At 42.7% G+C, this 13644-nt stretch overlaps 1 protein-coding gene across 1 annotated transcript in view; it reads right to left on the bottom strand.

The window, feature by feature from the left end:
* LOC149473373 (17-beta-hydroxysteroid dehydrogenase type 6-like) overlaps positions 1-13644 on the bottom strand; it is a 49161-nt gene that overhangs the window by 19670 nt on the left and 15847 nt on the right. Inside the window, exon 3 of the mRNA XM_089680919.1 lies at positions 11906-12164. Coding sequence (XP_089537045.1) covers positions 11906-12164 — 259 coding nt within the window. The remainder of the gene's footprint in view (positions 1-11905; positions 12165-13644) is intronic.

Here is a 13644-nt window from a genome sequence, read left to right on the forward strand (position 1 = left end):
ACTGAACAATGTTAATGTTGGAAACTGATTGGCTACCACAGTGGTGTATTTAGGATTCATGCTGCCCTAGGCAACACAAAAATTGGCTCCCCCATTGACCAACAACATCCCAGCACCCCCAGCCGAGAGTGCCTTACACTACCACCGCCCCCCATACACTGGCAACCCCCAACCCCGACAAGAGAGAAGACACTCACATTCACAGCTCTGGACATCCCCGGGAACAAGCTTCAGGCTCTCCATACACCAACAAGCAGCCACAGCCTCTCTCAGATCCCACCTTGTCCCCATGCCGTATGAGTCCCTTCTTCCTTTCCTTCTTTTTGGGGACAGCGCCGCCCCCCTGAAAAATATTGCTGCCCCCCTGAAAAATGCCGCCCTAGTCAAATGCCTTGTTTGCCTTGTGGTAAATACACCCCTGGGCTACCATGCACAGCTGCACCAGATTCGGACTGCACCAGTTTTAGTAAATCTCCCTTTTGTGTACCCAGAACTGTTGCATAGATTGTGTTATGTATTTATTAATATCTTTGTGGTGACAGCTAAGGCAATTCAGTGTAATTTCGACTTATTATTTCTATAATTGCTATTGGTATAATCCTGTTTCCCTGTATGTTGGAGCTAGTTAGACCCCTCCCTTCTTCATGTTCTCTCAGTAAGCTACCAGGCTTCACAGCAGGCATAAGGCTGAGGAGATTATTGTCTTTACACACCAAATGACAAGTGAACATCCCATGCACGGCAGTAAAACTAGATCGGATTAAATGTGAAGGGTTCTTGTTCAACAGATGAACATACTGGCCAGACAGACCCATATCTAAAGAAGGCATGTCAATTCATAAAGTGGTGCTTGAAACAGAACAAAGGTTTTACAGCAATGAATAAAAGCTGATCATGGTAAGTAGCCCGTCAGTAGTAAATGAGTTTGTTTCAACACTCTAATTGCCACTTTTGCTGGACAGCTTGGCCTGTTAAAGGAAGTTGAAACATAACAGACTAAGGTTCCATGTACACGGGACGTCTGAACGATGGAAACTGACCGCTGGAAAACGTAAGTTAAAAAACATCTGTTTAGCCGAGTTTGCATACCGCATTTATGTGCATTTGTGTTTAGAAGCGTTTTTTAAAGATAACATCAGGAGACCTTCCAAAATGCCCAGAATGCACTGAAAAACAGTAAAAAATTAACTATTTCAGACATTTTGAAAGAAATAGAGAGAGCAAAAGCAGAGAGAGCCGTATTTGTTGGGATTACTTGACTTTTCTGGTTGTATTCACTATGGATCCCATAATGAGCATAATGCAGCACATTCTACCATTTTTTCCTTCATGCAAAACATGGAACTGACTACGCTGGTGTACTAGGTCTATTTGAATACATGGAAAACACTTTGCATGCATTTCTGATGATGAAAAAAGGCTCTGGACAGCATCTGGATATGGAACAGTTAAAAAACGCTTCTAAACGCAAACGCTTATAAACACGGTTAGCCGCATTTACAAGCGTTTGCCGTTTAAAACGCTGATAAAATCTACTTCTGATCGCAAGTTTGGTGTGTTCAAAAAAACGACTGTAAACTCAACTGCCTGTAAAGGACAAAGTGTACATGGATACATAGGAAAACATTAGGGAGAGTTCAGGGGCTGCTTAAAAAATGCAGAAAAGCTCCTGAACATCAGTTTATCTGCTGCAGTGTACATGAACCCTTACTGGTCAGACCAATGCGTGAAAATTAAGGAAAAAAAAATTATGCAGCTGCCACATTTAAGAATAAGTAAGCTGCAACAGAATACATTTATGGTTTTGGCATTAATACCACTTTAACTTTAGCCACATTCAAATGTGTTCTAAAGGGATGAGGCAACAGCCCTAACACAGAGCAATTCTATTTTGCAATCTCTTCTTCCCTCTCGACCCTATGATCTTTGATACTCCAACTAAAGAAAATCTAACTTGGTTGATTGCTAGTTCCCTGGAAAATAACAGGTTGGGATTTTCTACCACTCAAAAACAAAATGTGTTTAGTAACAATGATGTTTTCAGGTGTTGCTCAGCCCACACATAGCAAATACCTCCCAATCATCTACCAGTGCATGTACGTGAAAACTGTAGATGCTTCTCCTTTGCCTGTTGGAGTTTTTCTAACTAACAGGAGTTTCAAGCATTTGAGTGACAAACTTAATTGCTAGTGTGATAATGTTAAGTTATAGACATGGTCTGAATCTGGCAGGAGATGGGGACCCACATAAAAAATATGTCATATCAGTTTAAAGTATGTATTGCCAAATCTTTTCTTTCTAGTTTTGGGTAGAATAAGGAAGAGTTTTAACCCCTGACAGGTTATTATTTTTTGTTATGTGTAGTACTGGGGATATTTCCTTCACTTCCTGTCCCAGAGAGGGGGAAATTCTCCTATTGGACACCTGTCCCTGGAACAAGTATCCCTATTGAAAGCTTTCCCCTTTACCTTGTTCTAGGGACCAGGGGTGTAGATGAAGTGACGTGAAGGGGGGTATAGAGAGGATTTTGGGGTGGGGGAATACAGCCTAACCTCCCCCCCAGAGTATCCATAGTGCTGCAGCTAATGTAGTCACTGCATAGCAAAAGCACTTGCAGCTGTCCTTCCTGCTACCTATCAGAATGCAGAGACAGGCAATGGCAGTTCAGGTGGAGGAAGGATTCTTATCTCCATCTTGGCTCTGGTCACATGTCCCAGCTGAGGGAGGACTTCCCACACTCTGAAATGTTTGGGTTTCTGGTTTTTGGTTTGGTGGCAATGGCCACTGTGATGATCGTGGTATCAGACCCCAGCCCTTTTCACCAAACTCATGACCGAAGGACTAGCCAATTTAAAACCGTGCTCTCACGTGCTTAACAATACCACGCCCAGCTGCACCCTGCACAAAGATTTTCCAGCTAATGGACCACAGCCTGCAGCCTGAGAATGATTGTTACTGGGTCAGGTTAATTATGCAATTAACCCTTCACACTGCCACCACCTCCTTTTTTGTACAGAGAAAGAGGAAACTCGGCAATATCAGCAATAATACTATGATGATTGAATAATCATTTGGATACACAATGTCACCGCAGACAGATGTATGCAGACGTTTAAAACACACATTAGCGCTCTTCAGAGACAGGGGTTCTTAGTTTGCATTAAAGAGCTTTAGAAACAGTTCAACACTTTCCGAAAGTAAGATTTATTACTAAAAGGTCAAAAGGGTGCAATAAAAATATTTACAGAAAAAGATGTAGCCATTATATATAAATATACAGAGAGCAATAACACAGCAAAGAGATAAGAGAAAGGAATTTAGATAGATAAAGTACTTGCCAAAAGTCCTGGTTTAAGCAGCTTTCAAGTTTCAGAGCAGAAGGGCGCCTTATCTCCCAAAGTTGGTTCCTGATGTTAAAAGGGAGATTTCTTCAACTTAGCTCAACTCAGCTTAGCTTAGTTTAGCTTAGCTTCAAGCATAACAGCATTTTTCTAGGAACTTAGCAGGGTGTCTCTCTGAAGCGGAGAACCAATCGCCTCATTTGGGGAGGGAGCTGTAGGCGGGGAGCTCAGGCTCTGACCAAAGCCCTCCCAAATTGTACTATGGTCAATAAGTTTCCCTAGGTACATGTAACATTCCAACCACGGGTAGATTAATACACAGAATCATCTGCTGAAGGTCTAGATATGAAATATGACATACCTGCTGGGATGGTTAAGGAGATATCAAGTGCAACGTGGCCCTCTGATAATGAGTATGTACTCGAAACGCGTCTGGGAGACCCCTCTGTACAAGGATTTATGACCCATATGCTACCTTACCATATCTGGATGTAAGTGCTAGTTGTTTTTTGTTTTCACAATTCTATATCTGCTTGCAATTGTAACTCCTGCTGCTATAATAAATACTACACTATTGGAGTTTCCTTTCTCTCTGGGCTCATTTTTTGGAACCTGCGAGCCCCCCACCCCCCATTAAGGTGATCCATGGTAGGAGACGTACACCCATGTGCATGATCCCCCTGGTGGCCGAAATCCATATTGCATGATGTACCTTATGTGGTGACCATACATTATACTGGAATGAGGATATCTGCACTGGTCGGATGACATCTGGTGTCTCAACCCCACCTGACGACATCACCTGTTTGCAGAGTTCCGGTTCCCAGAGTACCTCTGGAGTAGGTCTTATTTACTCCAACGCACATTAACATGTGCTATCTGGTTAGTACATTATATACTCACTTCTCATGAACCACGGAAGTCACGTTATTTTAAATAACCATCTAAGGAATCACGAATGCCACGTTGCACTTCTTAAGACTTTTACTCATCTTTTTATTGTATTTTATGTCATGTTTATCTTCAATATGAAGCGCTGCATTCTTTTCAATTATTGCACTATACACTAGAGGATTCAGGTATTTCCTTTATATGCTGGCGGCTGACTTTATACTTTATGCTACCCTAGCGCTCGTATATCCACCATTTTTTTCCAGATATCATTTTCTGCTCTCCTGTAGATGTCAGATGTGGGTGTAATATATCAGACGACTTGTATTAAAGTGACTGGTCTGAATAGATGCCTGGTTTTTATGTAAGTTTCTCATATTCCAAGATATGTAGTCATAAGGGAAAGTGGATCTTGAATGTGATGTCTGTTTTTACGGTTTATCTTTCCGATCCTTTTCCAGCAAGAGTCTCGCAGACATAGGGGGGCCAGGCTAATTGGGGTTTATAACCATGATGCCCTCCTAATGAATTTGCTGCCTTTGATCTCTGCACCAAACAGACCACATGTCACTCAACAGAGAGGGAGGGGGGATGAGGGAAGAGGGAGAGAGAAATACAAGATGGAGGGTTGGAGCAAAATGGATGACCGCATCCATCTCTGTGTGCACGATTGCTACAGCCACCTGTAAAAACAGTGGTGAATCTCCCAAACGGGGGGACACAGACAAAAACAAAAAGTTCTTAGAGATATTAAGGTTATTGCAGTCTGTTTGGTGAGAGATGCACTCAGATGTTTGCTTTATACACCTGCTTATAACTGTATAATAAAGGCTTGTTCACACTAGGTGCTTTGAGCTGCACAGATCAATGCAGGCTCCATGCAAGGACACATAGAAAACAATTGTGCTCTTTGTGCCCCTTTCATACCCTACATGTGTGTTGAAACGTGTTAGCAGGTTCAGTTAGCTGGCTGGCCACTAGATGGCTCTTTTCCCGTAGTATGGTTGAAAGGAAGTGATAGCTCCCTTTTGAAGAAATCCCTCCTTAACGATGTAATGGGTGCAGTTAGTGCCCATATAGATGCCAGGAGGGGAGTGCCTTAGTCAAATAGGGCATGGGAGCCAAACACCCCTTAGCCATGTGGATGTAGTCAACTACTACTCAGGGCAGAAATATGGGGATACAGTCCATACAGTATTGAGTAGGTGCAGCTGCAGAAGTCCTGATTCTGATATGATGTGCAAGGAGTAGTGAGCTGGATGCATAGAGCCTAATGGGTGAGGTCAAAGCCCTCTGAGTGAGTACTAATGATCCTGGAAGAAAAAGAGCTGGAAGTGCCCAGCTGGGAAGATCTATAGAGCGGGACATAAAGAAAGACTAGTATACTACAGAAAGCACCTTGTGTAGCAAGCAGGAGGAGTGGAGTGAGAACTCCTGTGCCTGCTTCCCTCCTTTCTTTCTCTTCTGCCACTGTGAGCAAAGACAGAGTTACTGGCTATGGTGCAGAAAGGCTGTGTGTGCTCTCCAGCCATTGCCTCTTTCTTCCCCAAACCCCCCTGCAGAGGTTGTCTGCAGAATGATGGTGAGCCAATCAGCAGAAAGGGGGTGAGGATACAGCAACTCAGGATCATGGGTCATGTAGTCCTGGGGGAGCACTATTCCATGGAGGTGAATGACTGCAGTACTCCAACGCCCAGTAATCCTTGCACACCAGGGAAGGAGAGCACAGGACTACTTTGCATAGTTCAAGGTATGGCAGTGCGGGAAACCAGAGAGTACAGACCTGTTGCTGTGGTGTCTATGGATAGCACCAGAGAGACGGAGTCTGTGCAGAGATTGGGGTGCCATTGTGGTGTTCTGTGTGCCCAGAGAGCCAGAGAACTGAGCTGGAACTGGAGCTGGAGGGACCTGTTAATGGGTATGTGCCTGCAGTAGGATTGAACTAGCAAGGACTGAGCCATTTGGAGCCAACAGTTGCCCAATCAGAAGCCCCCTTACAGGAGAGTGTTGTGTAAAAATGCAGCATGTCTGCATTTTTATGCAGCGCAACAGAAAAATGCTGTAGTACACAGAATGAAATGAAGTGACATTTCAATAAAAGTAAAAAAAGCGAACATTGCACTGCCCTTACACAATGCACAATAGCATGTGATACAGAATATGGACTTTAATGCGTGGCCATAATGTAGTGTGTGTTTGTATAATACTAAGCAACAAATGTAAATACTGATTAGCGATGCAAAGATAAATCTTGTTCCACAAATGCATGCTCTGAAATTCAACACTGGCTGACATTTGCTGCCTTACTATGATGTTTAGAGTCCTTCCTAGCAGGATCAGTTTCCCAATTACATTTCCAAACATTTATACAGGGATGGATGAGCAGCATTAAAAACACACTGCCTGCGTCCAGGGCCACTTATCTGTCCCTGTCATATGCAACCTTTTGGATGTGTTGTTACATCCATACAGCTGCAGCATCTGTCAGCCTTTCATTGATTTGTACAAGCTGCTGGCCACAGCTGTATGCAAACACCTTTGACTCCTGGATGGAGAACTACACCAAATTTAGGCTTGTATTGAACTGCATGATGTTATATTTTTTTCTGAAGTATGTTGACATTCAGTGACAGATTTTGGCCACTGCAACTGTTTAACAATTTATTTTATATTTTCCTCTGTAGTCCCCTCTGTTAAGGGCTAGTTAGCTTAGCCTTAACTAGATCCTCCCCACTTCCTCTTCCCTCAGTCAGCTTTAGTTATTCTCAGAGACACGGCTTAGGAAAGTCATTGTCTTCTTACACTTCAAGAGACTGCAAAACATCCTCTGTAATGCAATTAGCTGAAGAAAAATTGAGATGGATTCAACTTCTGTTTTTTATTGAAGCATTAAGCTGCCTTTGGATGGTGCCAAGTCAGCAGGTGACCATAATGTCCAGGCAGACTGGGTCTAAGGAGGTTTGTGAATGCATAAACAACATTTGAGACATGACAAAAAGATAGCAGGAAGGAATAGTTTTCAGAGGTAAATGGGAAAGGGAAACACGTGACTCCATTACTAAAAAAAATAAAAATTGCAGGATTTTAGTTAAGCCTCTGTTTACAATCATGGTTATTGTTCTGTCAAATGATTTAATCTTTACTGCCTTTGATAGAGTTCATCCCCATGTAAGAAGAGGTGGCTTTGATAACAAAAATTAATCCAAATGAATTTACTATTTGAAAGTAACACACTGACCTGGTTAAAATGAGCATATCTTATGCACCACTCTTAACATTTTCAATAATACTAAAATTATTCTCTGCTCCAAATATGAGCTTTGCCATGTCAAACAGCCTCAATTTTAGATAAATATTTATTAATACAATAAATAGCTTTGGTTTTATTAGTTTAATAAGCCATGTAGAAATAGATGTTGATGTAATAGGATAACATTACACACTATATACTTAAATGTTTTTGAATATTTATTTGTATTGGATGTTACTTACATCAAAAAGATGAGCCATCTTTGATCTACCCCTGCCCATCTCCATTTGTGGGATATTTTTCCTTTTGTTTGATATTTTCCTCTTATGGGGTATTTTTCCTTTTGTCTTGTATTACCTCCTTCTTTATAGGACTTATTTATCCTATGTCCTACTAAATGAGTGTTTGCTAGTTTTCATACTTTTGGAAGTTTGTTACCTCATTAGCTAGTATCAATAGTGCCCTCAGTAAGTACAAATTTGTGCTGGTATGTTTAAGTGTGTGGGTATTCGGGAATAAAGTTTTATCTATCTCTGCTGCTCCATGTGGAAATGCTACCATTCTTTCACATTTAATCATATTTATTGTTATATGTTAGACCACTGCAATACCTTGTTACAGAAAAATTGTAATCCTTTCACTGCAGGTCCTGACAAAGTGGATTTGGTCTACAGAATGCATTGACTGCATTTCTTCATATGAAATTGGATATCTGTTATAATGAAAATGTGACACTGGCAATTTTGAGTGATCACATAATATATAGAAGGTCCTAGTCTTGGGCACCACTTGCTTTTAAGATTTACTGTTTTTCTATCCTTAAATTATAATTTTTGCATATTCTGTGACAATTTTACCTTGAGTGCTATAATTTAAAGTTCCTTTGCTACTTCTTCCTATTGTGGTTTCTGTTTAATCTAGTGACACTTACAGTGCTCAGCATAAATGAGTACATCTCAACAGATTTGTCAGAAAATCTTTCCTTTCCTTTCAGAATGAGCATTTTCTATGGGACACTATACTACAAAATTGTAGCAATCATGCACACAGAGATGGACGCGGTCATCCATTTTGCTCCAAACCCTCCATCTTGTATCTCTCTCTCCTCCAAACCCCCCTTCCTCTCTGTTGAGTGACATGTGGTCTGTTTTCTGTAAATATTTTTATTGTACCCTTTTGACCTTTTAGTAATAAATCTTACTTTCTGAAAGTATTGAACTGTTTCTAATGCAAACTAAGAACCCCTGTCTCTGAAGAGTGCTACTGTGTGTGTTTAAACTTCTGTATACCCTGCCTGCGGTGACAGTGGTATACAGACGATTATTCAACATCATAGTGTTATTTCTGATATTGCCGGGTTTCCTCTTTCTCTGTACAAAAAAGGAGGTGGTGGCAGTGTGAAGGGTTAATTGCATAATTAACCTGACCCAGTAACAATTGCTCCCAGGCTGCAAGTAAACAGATTGTGGTCCATTAGCTGGAAAATCTTTGTGCAGGGTGCAGCTGGGCGTGGCATTGTTGCGCATGTGACAGCGTGGTCTTAGATTGGCTAGTCCTTTGGTCATGAGTTTGGTGAGAAGGGCTGGGATCTGACGCCGCAATCGTCACAAAAATACTCCCACAAAAGCGGGCCATTGCTTGCAAACAAGTTTTGTTACTTTGCACACAGAAAAAAGTATTTTTCCTTACAAATTCATTTAGATGCAGAAATGAATACACCCCAATGACAGTCTTGGGATCAAAGCTAAATTTTAGACAACAAAATCCTATTTAACAAGAATTTCACTACAGGTAAGTCTTATTATTCATTAAACAGGTGTCCAGCAGACAGTTGATCATAAAAGGGCCTTACTTAACAAATAAAACCCCTTCCCATTTCATGCTGTCAGCAATGGCACCACATGGAAGAGAAATGTCACCAGGCCTGAGAAAGAAAATAATTTATTTACATAAGATAGGTGAAGGCTACAAGAAGATCAGCAAAGCTTTACTTATCAGTCAGAATACTGTAGCAAAAGGGATACAAAAATTTAACAAAGATGGAACTGCAACCATCTCACAGAGAGGTCCAGGCCTTGACAGGAGCATCTTCTGATGAGAAGAGTTGAAGAAAATTGCCATGCAAGTTCGCTGCAGTTAGCTAAAGAAGTAGAAAGCCAAACTGGGGTTATTGTTTCCTGTGACACAATACGACATATACTGCAGAGAAATGGCATGCATGGGTGTTGTCCATTAACTAGCTGCCGACCGCAGATAGCCGAATGACGGCTACACTGCGGCCGGCCAGTTCTGAGTGGACGTCATATGACGTCCTCCCAGAACGCGCTCTCCTGCGCGCCCCAGGGGGCGCGCACCCGGCGATCTCCATGATCGCTGTGTCCTAAGGACACAGCGGATCACGTGATGTGGTAAAAGGCCAATCACAGCGGCCTTTTACCACGTGATCAGTGGTGTCCAATGACACGCTGATCAGAGGGAAATGCAAGTGCCGGTTCTCGGCTGCACTTTCCTCACGCTGTCAGATCGTGAGGAAAGTACTGCCGAGGACCGGCAGTTGTCAGAGCGGGGATCGGCACCGATCATCAGGGCACTGATGATCAGTGCCCTGATGATCGGTGCCCAGCAGTGCCACCCGCAAGTTCCGCCCACCTGTGCCCAGCAGTGTGCACACTAGCTCCGCCCACCTGTGCCCAGCAGTGCACCCACCTGTGCCCAGCAGTGCACCCACCTGTGCCACTCTGCAGTGCCACCTACCTGTGCCCAGAAGTGCCACCTACCTGTGCCCAGTAGTGCCACCCACCTGTGCCCACCAGTGCCACCCACCTGTGCCCACCCACCAGTGCTGCCCACCAGTGCCACCCACCAGTGCAGCCCAGCAGTGCTGCCAGTCAGTGCCACCAGTCAGTGCCCAGGGGTTGTGCCAGTCAGTGCCGCCAGTCAGTGCCCAGCAGTGATGCCAGTCAGTGCCGTCTATCAGTACCCATCATCAGTGTCACCTATCAGTGCCGCCTATCAGTGCTGCATATTAGTGCCGCCTATCTGTGACACCTCATTAGTGCTGTCTATCAGTGCCGCCTATCCGTGCCACCTCATTAGTACTGCCTATCAGTGCCCTTTAGTGCTGCCTATCAGTGCCCATCAGTGCCGCCTATCAGTGCCCATCAGTGCTGCCTCATCAACGCACATCAGTGAAGGAGGAAAAATACCTGTTTGAAAAATTTTATAATAGAAACAAAGAAACTTTTTTTTTTTTCAAATTTTTTGCACTTTTTTTATTTATAGCGCAAAAAGTAAAGCGCCCAGTGGCGATTAAATACCACCAAAAGAAATCTCTATTTGTGAGAAAAAAATGATCAAAATTTCATATGGGTACAATGTTGCATGACCGCGCAATGTTCAATCAAAGTGCGGCAGCGCTGAAAGCTGAAAATTGGCCTGGTAAATAAGGGGGTATAAGTGCCTGGTAGGCAAGTGGTTAAAGAAGCCTCTCCCAAAGCCCATGCACAAAAAAGCCTACCTAGAATTTGTCAGAGTCCATGCTGAAAAAGTAGTAGACTACTGGGACTGTGTACTCTAGAGTGATGAGACCAAGATAAATGTTTTTGGAACTGATAGCTTCAAAACTGTATGGCGTTGCAAAGGTGAGGAATACAAAGAAAAATGTATGGTCCCTACAGTGAAACATGGTGGTGGCAGTGTCCTTCTGTGGGGCTGTATGAGTGCTGCTGGTGTCAGGGAGCTGCATTTTATTGATGGTATCATGAATTCACAGATTTACTGCTCTATAATGAAAGAGAAGAGGTTACCATCTTTCTGTGCCCTTGGTCGTTACGCACTTTTCCAACATGACAATAATCCAAAACACACATCTAAAGCCACTGTTGCATTTCTGAAGAAGAACAGGGTGAAAGTGATTCAGTGGCCAAGTATGTCTCCTGATCTGAACCCAATCGAACATCTATGGGGAATTCTGAATAGACAAGTTGGGCATCACTCTCCATCCAGCATCCAGGCTCTAAAAGAGGTCGTTCTTAAAGAATGAAAAAAGATAGATGTTTGAATATTCATTCCACGCCTAGAAGACTTGGTGCTGTACTTACAAATCATGGAGGTCATACAAAATATTAGATATAGTAGTTTTCGTTGCAGGGCGTATTAATTTTTGCATCAGCTAATTTGTTATATTATTAACTTTACTTTCATGTAATCAGCTAAACAGATGTCCTATAAAACTCAGTGTTGTCAAAATTTTGGCAATTGTTCTTGTGTTCATTGATATATTAATTAAAATTTTACTTTGCTGAGCCCTGTCATTGTTATGTTTTTTCCTGTCCATTTATGATCTCAGGCTTCTTTTTCCTGCTACAGAAATACAAGGTTTTGCTCTATAACATAGTGAATTTCACACAGGATGTCCAATTACCTTAGGGTATCAGAAAATGCCTCCACACCGAATTTAGATATGGTGTAACCACCTGGAATAAGTGCAATTCTGCCAAGGATGCTGGAAACATTAACAATCCTTCCACGGGCTCGTTTGATAAGGGGTAGCAATGTAAGAGTTACATCGATCATCCCTAGTAAATTCACATTCAAAGGTTTTAAAAAGTCATCATTTTTCAGCCAACTAATTGGAGCAATTAGACCACTAATGCCAGCATTATTCACCAGTCCCCAGAGTCCTGGAAAAACATAATTACAGAAACAAGTAACTACAGTAACAGTCATTTATGATTTGGAAAGTATATATTCTCATAAGAAAATACAAGTCTGTCATCAAAACATAGAAGAGTGACAGCAGATAAAAACCAAGTAGTATCTTCTACCCAGCCATGCCTTCTGGGCCAGCTTCCCAGGGGTTGGCTGAGTTCAAATAAATATTCATAACTCAGTGGCTAGACCACCTTCTTCTAGAGGCACGCAGGAGCAAGCAGCCACCAGGAAGACCTCACCAAACCTGAAAAATAAATCCCTACTCAGCTGGATACAGCATAGCCATAAACGAACGTTATCCACCCAAAGGCAGGGCGCCACATCTGGAACAGACAACCAAAGTTGAAGAAACTGGTAAGAAACAATTAAAAATTGTTTTTAATTGTTTCTTACCAGTTTCTTCAACTTTGGTTGTCTGTTCCAGATGTGGCGCCCTGCCTTTGGGTGGATAACGTTCGTTTATGGCTATGCTGTATCCAGCTGAGTAGGGATTTATTTTTCAGGTTTGGTGAGGTCTTCCTGGTGGCTGCTTGCTCCTGCGTGCCTCTAGAAGAAGGTGGTCTAGCCACTGAGTTATGAATATTTATTTGAACTCAGCCAACCCCTGGGAAGCTGGCCCAGAAGGCATGGCTGGGTAGAAGATACACGTTTTGGATGATCTGTTCAGATCGCTCTCTCCTGGGGCCTTCCCCTAGGGAGTCAGCCTGTGTTACTGAAGAGCTGTTGCTGATAGGCCTCAGCCTGTGCTTTGCTGAGGGCCTGAATGAGCCTGTATTAAGGAAACCTTGCTGGAGGAAACTGCCTGTGGAAGCCTGGCTGGAGAGGTAAGGACCCTCTTGCCTGAAACTCAAGGTTGGAAGTACTTTGTGAGGGTAGATGCCTGTTGCTGTTGTGTACTGGGACTGCTTTTATAGAGTCTCTGATTGCTGGATGTCCCCTATTTTCCTACTGTTGGAACATGGATCATTAAGGAAGATGAGGTCTTATAACTTTGTGCTAAGAGTATCCTGCAACCTTACCTCTCTACCTGCCTTGCTTTCAAGTACTACAATAGGTCTTCAAAAATACATTGTTAGACTGAGCCTGTGTTTATCAGTGTACTCTGGAACTGGTATCTGGGTCTGGCAGCCTGTGAACAGGTAACTAGGTTATTTCCAGCAGCCCCTTTGGGGGTAAGCGCTACACAGACCTCAACTACTCTCAGTAAAAAATGCTTTCTAAGATTTGCTTTGAACTTTCCTCCTGCTAGTGGAGGTAATTCCCCCATGTGGTTGATCTGAGCTTCATAAAAAAGATACTGCCCTTTCCAACTTTATTCACACCCTTGTTTAAAGGTTTCAGTTCTGCAGCCTCCCCTTCCCCCCTTCCATTCTTTCCTAGTGTAGCACCCCTCTAGTTAGCTAAGGGGAGCTATTTTTTTTGTTAGAGGCTGATAGCGGCCTGGATGAG

The sequence above is a fragment of the Staurois parvus genome, unplaced genomic scaffold (assembly GCF_062004578.1).
Source record: "Staurois parvus isolate SC_StPar_1 unplaced genomic scaffold, SC_StPar_1.0 ptg000017l, whole genome shotgun sequence".
NCBI classification, from domain to species: domain Eukaryota; kingdom Metazoa; phylum Chordata; class Amphibia; order Anura; family Ranidae; genus Staurois; species Staurois parvus.